This window comes from Ochotona princeps, chromosome 3, assembly GCF_030435755.1.
Source record: "Ochotona princeps isolate mOchPri1 chromosome 3, mOchPri1.hap1, whole genome shotgun sequence".
NCBI lineage: Eukaryota > Metazoa > Chordata > Mammalia > Lagomorpha > Ochotonidae > Ochotona > Ochotona princeps.
In genome coordinates, this window is record NC_080834.1 from 96,826,583 (window position 1) to 96,839,105 (window position 12,523).

General features: G+C 37.5%; 1 protein-coding gene across 1 annotated transcript in view; it reads left to right on the forward strand.

Annotated features, from left to right (window-relative positions):
• P3H2 (prolyl 3-hydroxylase 2) overlaps nucleotides 1–12,523 on the forward strand; it is a 147,450-nt gene that overhangs the window by 123,666 nt on the left and 11,261 nt on the right. Inside the window, exons 6-10 of the mRNA XM_004577782.4 lie at nucleotides 828–917; nucleotides 2,822–2,862; nucleotides 4,080–4,174; nucleotides 11,333–11,460; nucleotides 11,955–12,050. Coding sequence (XP_004577839.2) covers nucleotides 828–917; nucleotides 2,822–2,862; nucleotides 4,080–4,174; nucleotides 11,333–11,460; nucleotides 11,955–12,050 — 450 coding nt within the window. The remainder of the gene's footprint in view (nucleotides 1–827; nucleotides 918–2,821; nucleotides 2,863–4,079; nucleotides 4,175–11,332; nucleotides 11,461–11,954; nucleotides 12,051–12,523) is intronic.

Genomic DNA, 12,523 nt, shown 5'->3' on the forward strand with positions numbered 1-12,523 from the left:
ACCTATAGAAAGGAAAGAAATCTTACAATTTGCAACAAAGTGGTTCCAAAAAAGACAAAGATCTTGTGTTCTCTCTGACATAAGATAACCTTCATGTGAAGTACAAAATAAGTAGATAAAAGTAATCAGATATTCACATAATTTCAATGGATGAGCTGTATAATGGAGACTAGCATGTATAAATATAAATATACATTGCAGTATGCATCTTTACTCCCAAATAAAAGTAGGACTCCCAGGGAAGCATTTAAATATACCTTTACAGTACAACACTAGATTTTCTACTCTCTCTGTACCTATCATGCCATGATACATTTAAATAGCAGAAACTTAAACTTGTAAGTGTCACTAAGGGGCTGTAGTACTATGATAATTTGGGAGAAATGGGGAAGGGGGAAATGGGAGGAGAAAGGGGAGGAAGAGGAAGAATCCCATATACATGCAAAACTGCATCATCAAAAATAACTTAAAAAATTTTAAAATACATCTACCAGTTTTCTGAAGTTTATAGAACTAAATTCTTTCAAACATGATTCATTTTGCCATATTCATTTTTGCTGTTTTATAATAATCAGTAGATGTGGAACTTTTTGCAAGCCCTGAATATTTATCTTAACTGATTTGTGATGTCATGAAAAATATTTACACTTTCATATTTATCACACCTCATATCTATTATTTAAATACACATTTTCTTTCTCTCTTCCTACGTGTCTGTTTCTTCCTTATTTCCTCCCATCTTCTCGTCTGCCTTCCGTCCATTTGCTTTGCTTCCTCTTGGTCCTTCTTTCTGCCTTTCTTTGCCCATTTCCCCTTGCTTTGTCTAGGATTTAGCGATGTTTGTGAAACGGCATAAACTTGAATCTGAACTGATAAAGTCAGCTGCAGAGGGCCTGGGGTTTTCATACACTGAGCCGGTAAGAAAAAAACAAAAAAACAAAAGAAATTTAGTAACAGAACAACTCAGTCGAATTCTTGTTGCTGTTTTGATTTTGCAACCCCATGTGTTAAGGTTTCTAATCCCCTTCCTGAGTTGCAGATTGGGGTTAAAGACTTTCTTAGATTTCTACATTACTGAAGTCCAAGGTCAAAAGCAAACAGTTTTGGTAGGAGTATTGTGTATGTAAATATTTTGCCTCAGTATTCTTTCTCTCTCCAGATATTTGATATTTCATAATTTCTCCTTAACGCTTGTTTATGACGTCAACATTAAGGAGGCTTAAAAAGTACAGAGTAATTCTACCATGCATGTTGCTGGCTTTTTCAACCTTTCTGTATGGTTTATTTTTCATTGTTTGCAAGAAGATACATTTTTTAAAGATTTATTTTTATTTTTATTGGAAAGTCAAATATACAGACAGGAGGAGAGACAGAGAGGCAGATCTTCCGTCCAATGATTCACTCCCCAAGTGACCGGAACAGCTGGTGCTGTGCCGATCCGAAGCCAGGAGCCAGGAACTTTGTTCCAGGTCTCCCGTGTGTGTGTAGAGTCCCAAGGCTCTGGGCTGTCCTCGACTGCTTTCCCAGACCACAGGCAGGGAGCTGGATGGGAAGTGGAGCTGCTGGGATTAGAACGGGCGCTCATATGGGATCATGGCATGTACAAGGCGAGGACTTTAGCTGCTAGGCCATGCTGCCGGGCCCAAGAAGATACATTTTTATACAATTGGTGTTATAGGCAAATAGATGTGTGTGCTGATTTTATTTAAGAAGATCAAGATAGATGATTTCTATATTTGCATATCCTTTAAAATCATTTTAGCTACATATATAGAAGTAATGTATGATTCCTAAACGGCCTTCTCCTGCTGTAGCTACTTGATTTGGTTCTGTTTTTCTTTTGCCTTGCCCAATGCATTAGGAAATTCTCTCTATCCAACTATGTCCTCAGGATAAATTCCCAGGAGTGAGATTAGTCTGCCATCAGAGGCCTTAGATTTCTTTAAACTAAATTGGTTTTCTAAGATAGCTTTTCTGATATGTTTGCTGCTCTTAGTAATGCATAAAAGTATCAACTAAACACAAATTATCAGCAATGAGAAATAGCATTTTTTGCTTATGTTTTATGTGTAAAATGATGCATCATTATTGTTTCACTTGTATTCATTTGATGATCAGTAAAAGTAATTGTTTAACCTATTAATAATTGTCTCTCTCCTTTAAAATGCCTGACCATGGTCTTTATGCATTTTTCTTTTGATTACTACTAAAAATGTTATTTATACAAAGTACATGTTAATATGCTTTTAAAATTGTTATATGTAATATATCTTATTTTCAAGATTTTCAGTTCTTTCTTACTATACCATGTTGACTTGAAGATATTTTAAAAATTAGATTAATTTCAATGAAATATTCCTAATGTGACTACTAACATATTTATATTTGGCCATACCTCTTGCTCCCAGAGGTTTTGGAAAATGCCTGAATTACACTTTGTATCACAATATGGAGTAGTTGAGTAATCAAGCCATATTTTTACAATTAGTTATATTCATAAACACAATTCAGGTTAATTGTGCTTTAAGTGTCACTGGTACCACATTCTAAGTTACTTTCTTTGACAGAAGTCTGAATGATGAGACTAACTTCATGCCTGTCTTTTAATTTACTCATTCTCCATTTTGTCTTTGATAGAACTGTACCAATCTGAACCTTCTTGTTTATTGATTTTTTTAATAAAAGCTATGTTGCACCTTTATGCACTATGCAACTTTCCTAATATTTTAGAATTTTGGAGTGTTACATAATGTATTTCCAAATTGTATATCATATCTGTGTTCTCATGATAAAAATATAACTTTCTTCGTAATTTTAACAGAATTATTGGAACAGATACGGTGGGCGCCAGGATGAGAATCGGTGAGTTCGCATCTTTCACTCTTATGGAGAAAAAATATTCACAGGCAGACGTTATTGTAAAGAGCTTCTGAAACTGGAAAAAAATGATGCAGGTTAAACATTTTTGAGCTACAAATTATGTTATTGATCCTCGTCCCATTTCTTACCAACAGTTTTGTTTTATCTTACATAATTTATCTTCCTTTTGCAGTTTCATATTTGCTCCTCAACTGAAAAGGATGACTCGGGTGATCTCTGACTTGCTGAGATTCTAGAATTTCCATATCAGACAAAATCGGATGCTGGTTTTCATGTCCTAATGTTAAAAATCATGAAATCTTATTTTTGATGATGAATTCCCGTATTATATTTCTTCAAATTTAAGACATCCAGAAGGTCATACTATAATTTAAAATATTGGTTGCCATGAACAATTTCAGAAATAAAGAGACCTCATTTTTCAAAAAGCTTATAATCAACTTCGATATCTTCAATAACTCAAATACGTAGACTTGTTTGAGTTACATGTTTGTGACCCTATGATGCAGTATGGTCCTTTTCAGAATGGGAATCAGCCAATGACAAGGCAAGCTATTTATTCTGTATCATCACACGGGACTTGCATGTCCAAAGCTTACACGTAGCTCTGTGGTCTTTCACTGGGGTTCAGGCACCTCATCTGGGGGTAGCCTATTCTTGCAACACAAATCATGCAACATTTTTGCATATTTGGAGTAGCTTAATCTGCGTGTGTCGAAAGGACAGTCTGCTTTCTTTTGTGTGTTTGAGAAATCTGCCACAAACCTGTATCTTCTTTGTCAGAACAGTGAGAAACCACGTTGTGTTTTCATATACACAATGCATAAAAGAACAATTTCCGTTCAATCATTTTTCACTGATGTTATCCATATCCAAGGCTTAATATCTGAATATGGTAAAGATATACATGGCAAATTTGTCCTGCTCTGTTGAGACTAAAGTCTTACAGGTAGGGTATGAAGCTATGGATATAATTAAGGGAAGGAAGGTTGCTAAGATAATTATGACAGTGAAATGGCGCATACATAAAGAAGAAGTGAAGAAGAACTTCATGGAGGCAGGAACATTTAATGTCATCTTCAATGTCTGATCGATTTAGGTACAACAAAAACATACAATGTAGAGTTATAGGCAACCTAAGAAAAGTAATCATTGTGTGTGAACATGTTTAATGGGAAATGAAATGTTTGATTGGACAGAGTCCCTTCAGGAGTGAACATGGAAGCTGCAGAAGTTCACGGGTTATCAATGGGAAAGAAGTCATCACCCAAGATACAGCGAGACTTAAGGGAAGGTAAGCGCATGCGCACATTCGCTCTCCAGGAGGAAGGAAGGGAAGCGTTGAGTTGTGGCAATTTCAAGACCATATCAAGACAGAGCAAAATCCACTTTTTTCTGGAAAATAATGAAGGCTTAGCTATGACTGTTCATTAAAAGCCTGAAAGACACTTACAAGCAACAATGTTTCAGCTTTGTATATCTTTACCTTTGATTTCCGACAAAAGAGCCTTTAAATTCATTTCATCATACTGTGAGCTGGGCTGGGATTGCAGGATCGGCTCAATCCTCATATGAAATCTGAGGTTTAACAAGGTCACAGACTTTTTCTTGTCACACAGTCAAGGAGCGCTGGGAAGTATGACACAAAGTCATTTAAGATGCTTGGATGCGAGACAGCTCACATGAGTTCCGAGTCCAGCTAAGATACTAGAAAACCATATACTTTGGCAGTGCTTAGAAAGAAAGCATGATTTAGGTTGAATAGGCAGGAAGGTGTGGGAGCCAGGCTAGTTGAAAAACAAAGCAAGAGCAGAGACGGAGAGAGTATAACCTCAAACTTATGAAAAATGAAAATCAGTTTAGACATAGGTAGAATATTGCCAAAATAGTTTTGAGAAACAACAAAACATTGTTAAAATAATAAAATCATTTAATAATAAATAATAAAATCAAAGCCCAATGCCATACCTTAGTGGCTGAATTTCTTGCCTTGCATTCGCCAGGATCCCATATGGGCCCTGGTTCATGTCCTGGCTGCTCCACTTCATATCCAGCTCCCTGCTTGTTGCCTGGGAAAGCAGTCAAGGATGGCCAGAAGCCTTGGGTTGGTGCACTTGCATGGGACACCTGGAAGAAACTCCTGGCTCCTGGCTTCAGTTTGACTTAGCTACAGCCGCGGCAGCCACTTGGGAAGTGACCCAGTGGATGTCTCTCCTTCTCTCTGTAAATCTGACTTTCCAATAAAAATAAATATTTAGTAATAATAGTAATAAAAATAAAATAAAATAGAAATTGTTAAAAACAAAATAGTAATAGCACCGTTAGCTATAGCAATAATTCTTGATATTTGCTATTATTTCGATTTTATAATTTTTCAAGTAAAATCGCATGCAACTGATATGAGACAAGATGGTGACTTCTCCATAATCTCAAGCTTCATAATAGGTTGAACATATGTTTAAAACTAGGCTTTCATAATTGCGTCTTCACCTGCTTCAGGGAACACAGAAGCGCTCCGAGTACATCCCTTGTTGATTAGATAATTGCAGAATAAGAAAGAAACTTTCAAAAGCCTACAATAAAAATACAGTATTGGGGCTGGCGTTGTGGCATAGCCGCTTTGGCCACCGTGGCTTGTGGCATTCTGTAAAGCTCTCAGTTCATCACATCCTTTCTGTTTCCCTTTCAACCCAGCTGCCTGCTAATGGTTTGGGAAAACAGCAGAGAGGGTAGCCCGTGTTTGGTCCCTGTGCTCAGAGGGGCTGTGCCGATGAAGCTCCTGGATCCTGGCTCCAGCCTGGACTAGCCCCGGCCACTGCAGCCATGTGCTGCAAAGTGAACCAGAAGACAGGAGATATTTCTCTCTCTCTCTCTCTGAACTTTGCTTTTAAAACAAATAAATCTTAAAAAAGAATACAGAAGTGTAGTACATCTTTGCCCAGGAGAGTCTGTCAGCACATTCCTCTAAGCAGTCTTCAAATTTTCTGGCTCTACAACCTTCACATTTTCCAGCCCTTTCCTTCCTTAGCTTCCAAGGCAGTTTGGAGTAGTAAACGGGATAATATGTCATCTAATCTGACCTGGACCTAAATTTATAACCACAAAACGTAAACTACCTTACATTTGCCAAGGAGCTTCATGGTCATCCAGAGTTCATGTTGGCTTTTAAACTGAGGAATCACCCAGGAAGTACAGGTCAGTTAGTCAACAAAATTAGCTGAAGAAGGGAAACCCTGGAATTGAAGTGTTTTTTTTTTTTTTTTTTTTACTTTATTTTGTTTTTCTGGCAGCCGGGCAACCTGACATTCAGCAACTGACTAGAAGTGTTAATAATGGAAAGAATAGAACAGAAAGTTACATATGCTGGAAAAAGATCATAGTTGATTGGGTTTCTGTAATGAAACATTTCTGCATAATTGTCTTGATTGGATTGGTTAATGTATATTAGGGTGTTCTCTGGAAATCTATTCATCTGGATGGAAAAAAAACCACAAATTACTTTTTGCTACTGTTCTCATAAGTTCAACACAAAACACTTATACCACCAGATGCAAAGGACTTTTCTGCCACATATGCCAAGCAGTTCGCTGGTGGATACCAACTAAGCATTTCACAATTCACTCTGCGATGCTGCTCATCTGAGCATAGAGCTACATCCTTTCTGTTGAGAACTCCACCCTGCAAGACTGCTCGCTCTGCCTCCACTTCAGACACTAGCACAAGCCGAAGATTATCTACCATGGCACTACCGTGATTTTTGATCCACAAACCACACACTGGGGTTCCAGTACCTCTTGCTTAGGTTCAGTTGATTTGTAGAAGCTGCTCACAGAGCATAGGAAACCAGATATATTGTTTAATCATAAAGAATATTATGAAGGATCCAGATGAATATCCAATGGCGACATACACATGGCAAGACACAGGGGTACCCAAGAGTCTCCATGCCCTCTCTGACTGGACCACCCTTCCAGAATGTCCACATTTCACATCCAAGAAGCTTTCCCAACCTTCTTGCACAAGCGTTTGCATAAATAAGTATACACATATTTGCATATAAAATTGCATATATATTTTTGATTGCATATATAATTTTGATTATATAGATACAGATATGGATATAGATATAGATAATCAAATGTCCTTTTTAAACTATAAAGGACCATACTCACAAAAAGAGGCTTGTTAGTAGGCACACTTCTCTGGTGCCTTGGATAAAATTGTGATATTCATAGTAAAATGATGATTCGTCTTTCCCTAAACCAACAGCAGTGAGCACTGAGGGACACTTTCCTGGGTGACCCCAATTTTTTGCAATGAGAGAGTTAAAGCCAAGAACATACTTTGTGAATGAGAGAAGAAATGTTTAATGGAATCTTCTCGAACTGTGGTTAAGAATTGTTCAAAGCCATTAAAACAAAACCCAGCAACCACAATTCATTGAAGTAAACATTTATTATCATTTGAATATTTCTGTCTGTCTGGTGTGCTACTGATTATCTTCAGACTGGGTGACTCACTCTTTGAATGACAGTGTTTAGTTTTTACTATTTTTGTGAGTAATTGGTTATTTTTGCTGTTGTTAAATGTGTGTGGAGAGAAAATCTCTGTCTGAAACTCCACATTTCATATGGATTCAGTTAATTAACTCCAAACAGCAAAAACAGCCTTCAAATGCAGATTCTCTGAAACAGTTTAGATCTATGTATGACTCCATGTTATACTGATCCTTTACCTGATGTTTCCACATTGTTTATGGCATGGTTAGGGCAAAGTTTTTAATATCCCAAACGTCCCATTTTCAATATCTTCTATGATGTTTTATGTTTAAGATATCTCAGATAGAACTGAATCAGTATTCCAGTTATAGTTAAATGATTCAATAATAGTGAAACTATAACTACAAATATTTCCACAAAGTTATGAGTGACAAACACATATCCCAAATGCGATGGTGGTAGATTAGTCAATTGAGTCATCATGCTGGCCCCTAAATGTATTCATTTTACTAACTGTAAAATCATATTGTATAAATAAGACTATTTTATTGTGGTAAAATTTCTGTCTAGAAAGGTTTGGAAACTAGGTAAGGCATAAATCAATGTAGTTTACTAAATTCTTTATCTTCTAGACTTCCCTTATTTTTTATATCATTGTTTTTCTTTCAGTGAATTTACAAGGTTCTTATCTTTCCTCTTGAAGGAACATTTCACTTTCAGTTTACAAATTGGAGTAGAATATACAATCCTGCTCTCTTTCAAATATTTGTCGGAAGAACTGCCTCAGTTTGGACTATGAATCTTAATTAGCCATGCAAATTAGGGCAAAATTTCCTCAATTTCATTTTATGCTAAGAGGTTGTATGGAGTGAGAAAGGGTCACAGTTTGTTTGATCACTGTAAGAAAAGGGTGCAAATATAACACTGACAACAATGTTTATGATTTCACAGTTTTTGCAGGTCAGGGGTCTGGGACTGTTCATATGAATCCATTACTTAGAGATTTTCAAAAGGCTTCATTCAAGTTTGTTGACCTGTGTTGAGTCTTGACTGGGAAAAATTTTCTCCCAGTTAACAAGCGGGATTCAGTGCTTAAAAAATTACTGAACTATGGTCATTTCATTCCTAGTGGGTTCTTGGCCAGGAGAGTGCTTTGTTTTGTGAGCATCCCATAAACCACCGCTTGCTACATCAAATCATGCAACCTGAGAAGGCACCGAACTGGGTCTGCTAGAGAAGATAGAAGTCTCAGTGTTGTGTAACAGTAACGTAGTGGTTTACATTATCTTTGCTGTGTCCTAGTGGCTAAAGCAAATTCCAAGCCATACCAATAGTTATGGGAAAAACATTACACAAGGGCACGATGCCAGAAAGCTAGGCAACTATCTGAGATCCTTTCAGTTGAAAGAAGGAACGAAATAGAGAAATAGAGAAAAAGAAAGAAGCACACACAGAGAGAAATAAATAAATAAATAAATAAATTGTGGGGTTGGGGTGGTAGCCTACAATGCTAAGTTAAGCTGAGAACTGCTCTTTATGTTATTGTTATTATAAGACCTGCTTGAAAATGAAAAGTTCGAAGAGGGCAGACAGTAAAGATGTTAGTGAAGAAACTGACATCCCATATGAGATTGCTTGATTTCAATGACTGCCCTCACACCCAATTGCAAATTCCTGCTAATGCAGACTCTTGGAGGGAGCAGATACTAGTTGAAGTAGTTGAGGCCTTGCTTGCAATGCGAGACACAGATTGGGTTCCCAGGTCCCATCTTTGGCCTGCCTTACAGCAATCAATGCCTCTTGGAAAGAGAACCCAATGAATGAGAGCTCTCTGTATTTTTCTCTTTTTGTGCCTCTGTGCCTCTCAACAAAAGTTTCAAGAAGTCTTTTCAAATATTCAACCAAGAATTTGCCAACAATTTTTAGGACAAATTTTTTTGAGACACATTGAACTACAGAAACAAGGATATGTTTTTTTTACTCATCAGAAAGATATGGTGCTAATGCTAAGGGCTTGGATGATTTTTCTTATATTATAAAAACCTCTGCATTTATAAATTTTGATGACAACCTTAAAGAGAGGTGACAAATATGTCATCAGGATGAAAACATCATAAACAAACGTTACCTTGAGTTTTCCTATCTCAGTGGGTATAGGTTCAGTCATGGCCAAGTTGGAACCAGGTGTTAATACTTCAATGGTTGAAAAATGGCAATGAATTATAAACATCAATGAAATTATAGATAATGTATTAACATCTGATTAAGGTAAAAATCATCATAATACATCAAGATTTTATGGTAACTTCAATAGAGAAAGGTTGTAGAAGAACAAATCATTACCCACTGAATGTATTATAAGGTGAAGTGTCTCAAAAGACAGAGTGAAGCCATTGAGTAGAACATTCATATGGAACAGGGACTCTTCATTTCAGGAAAGTAACATTAGCCCTACTCACATTGCACTTTGACCTTACTTATTGGTGCTTTTGGATTTATTTATTCTATTCAATTAATTTTGGTATTACAGTTGTATAAATATTAAAATAAATCATGAATCCTGAAGTCTGTGACTGCAAATGTGATGTAGAATGAGAGCAAAAAAAAAAAAAAAAAAAAAAAAATGTCAGGACCAGAGCTTACTAGGAAACGTTTGCTATAAGAGATAACCATAGGTTATTCAAGATCAAGAAATACTGTTTTTTTCTTTAACCATTACATTATTCATGAGGCACATTGAAATTTTTGTCATAACTATACCAACAAACACCTACATGAGTTCAATAAGTCTATTTTGTAGTGAGACAGCAGTCATCAATGCGCTTTCTCCCGATTCACGTGTACAATTGTGAGCTTTTGTTATGGTCAAGTACGTAGTAGGTCCCTTAGGAGTAATAGAAAGAGTGAAATGCTTTTCTGTTCAGCTTTCTGGTTTAGGAGGCTTGCTGTGTGCTCTAGCCGATGAGTTCCTTATCATCAGAGACTTAGTTCTTCAGTCTTGCTCTATGAGAAAAGGATTTTATCAAGTCTGGATTTTATAAATTCTCATGTTTAAAAAGATCTATTTATTTTTATTGGAAAGGCAGTTAAGATTTATGGAGAAAGGCAGAGACAGAAAGACTTTGCATCCACTGGTTCATTCCCTAAGTGGCAAGCGGTGAGCCAATCTGAAGCCAGGAGCTTCTTCCATGTCTCCCACACAGGCACAGGTTCCCAAGACTTGAGCCATCCATGACTGCTTTCCCAGGCTACAAGCAGGAAGCTGGATGGAAAGTGGAGCAGCAGGGACATGAACTGGCACCATATGGGATCCCAGTGGTTGCAAGGCAAGGATTTAGCCACTGAGCCACCATGCCATGTCCCTGGATTTTATAGTTTCATAACCTGAATTGACCACACAGCATCTTCCTCTACAACAAGTTCTCCTGTACAAAACAAAACAAAACAAAACAAAAAAACCCAGCAATTCAGTGACCTGATTTTGACTCTCTAAATTACCTGATAATTAGTGCATTGCTATAGACATCCAGAAAGCTTGCTTGTCTTGCCTGGAAGACACAACCAAGTCAACACATCAACGTATAATGCTGGGTGAAGGTTGTGAATAAGAGGCTGTGGAGGGGGTGGCTATTCTTCAAGAAGAATCCTATAAAATGCCCAATTTGCTTTTCAAGATCATCACTGGAATCAAATGAAAAAGTAATTGATTCATCCATAAATATCAAATATACATAATTGACTATGATGACATGCTGGGTAGCACAACTATCTTTTTCCTGAATTCATAGTGTGCCCACCAATCTTCCTAACTGGTCATTTGTCTTTGCATCCCTAAATATCCACGAAGATATGGACTCTCCCAAGCCACATGTAAGACGCTGTTGGATGTTTCGTATGTGTGCCTCCGCTTGGGGATAGAGTTGACAGGAAGGCAATGTGCTCTGTCATTTCAGGTGGCCCACTGCTTTATGAGAATATCACGTTTGTTTACAACTCGGAGCAACTGAACGGGACTCAGCGGGTTCTCCTGGATAACGTCCTGTCGGAGGAACAGTGCAGGGAGCTGCACAGCGTGGCCAGTGTGAGCACAAGAGCAGGAGGGGGGCGCTGCTGCATAAGCCTTCATAAACCTGGGAGTTCTGTGGTTTGTTCAGCCAGGAAACCAAAGCTGAAACTGCAAAACCTTTAAGGGATGGATCTTGAGCTGTAGGGCAGGGGCAGAGGGGTTAGCCTTTTTCCCCTGGGGTCACTTCAGTTTCTCCAGGAGGAATCTGGAATGGAAAGCGCATTAATGCCTAAAGCAACAGCTATCTGGTCATGTGTCTGTTTAGCAATATATTCATCATATCCATAAAAGGCTTCAATGTTTATCATGGAAATGTGGAGTGAAGGTGTAATAGATTCTTATCTTTGGGTTGGATGAATTATTACAATAGAACTTTGTGTCAGCAGTAGAGATCATTTTGAGTATTCTCTTTGGTTCTTAGATTTGGCTGCCAAGGCAGAAAGAGAGACTTAATGAATTTGTAGCTACAATCAATGAAATATCTTCCTGTTTTTTTTTTCCCCTTTCAGGGAATCATGCTTGTCGGTGATGGATACAGGGGAAAAACGTCACCGCATACACCCAATGAGAAGTTTGAAGGTGCAACTGTTCTGAAAGCACTCAAGGTAAAGCCTTGATTCTCTGGGGTTTGGGTTCCTCAGTGTCAATCCAGGAACTTTTGTAATTGGTAAACAGACAAGAGTGGAGTTTAGAATCAATACCCTTTGGGATGGGTGAGGGAGCAAGTCTTTGGTTAAAAACAAAACAACAAAACAAAACAAAACAGAGCCTTTAGTTTTTTTTTTTAAAAAAATCTGTCCTTCATTTAGCCATCATTTTATCAGTCATTGTATTTCCTAAATTTGTACTTCATTAAAATTACGCAGTCTCTATCCTCGGCAGGGACGTAACCTAGTAGGAAAAAATATGACCAAACAAGTGATTGCTCGCTCCTGTAATAAGTATTTTTGAAAAGGATCAAAGCGAAGATGAGGAAAGAATTAACTGTCAACCTTTCCTGTGTCATTCATAAGACTTTATTTCAATGGCTTCTGTCCTAACCACACTCCACAAACAAATTTGTGGTACTATTTCCATC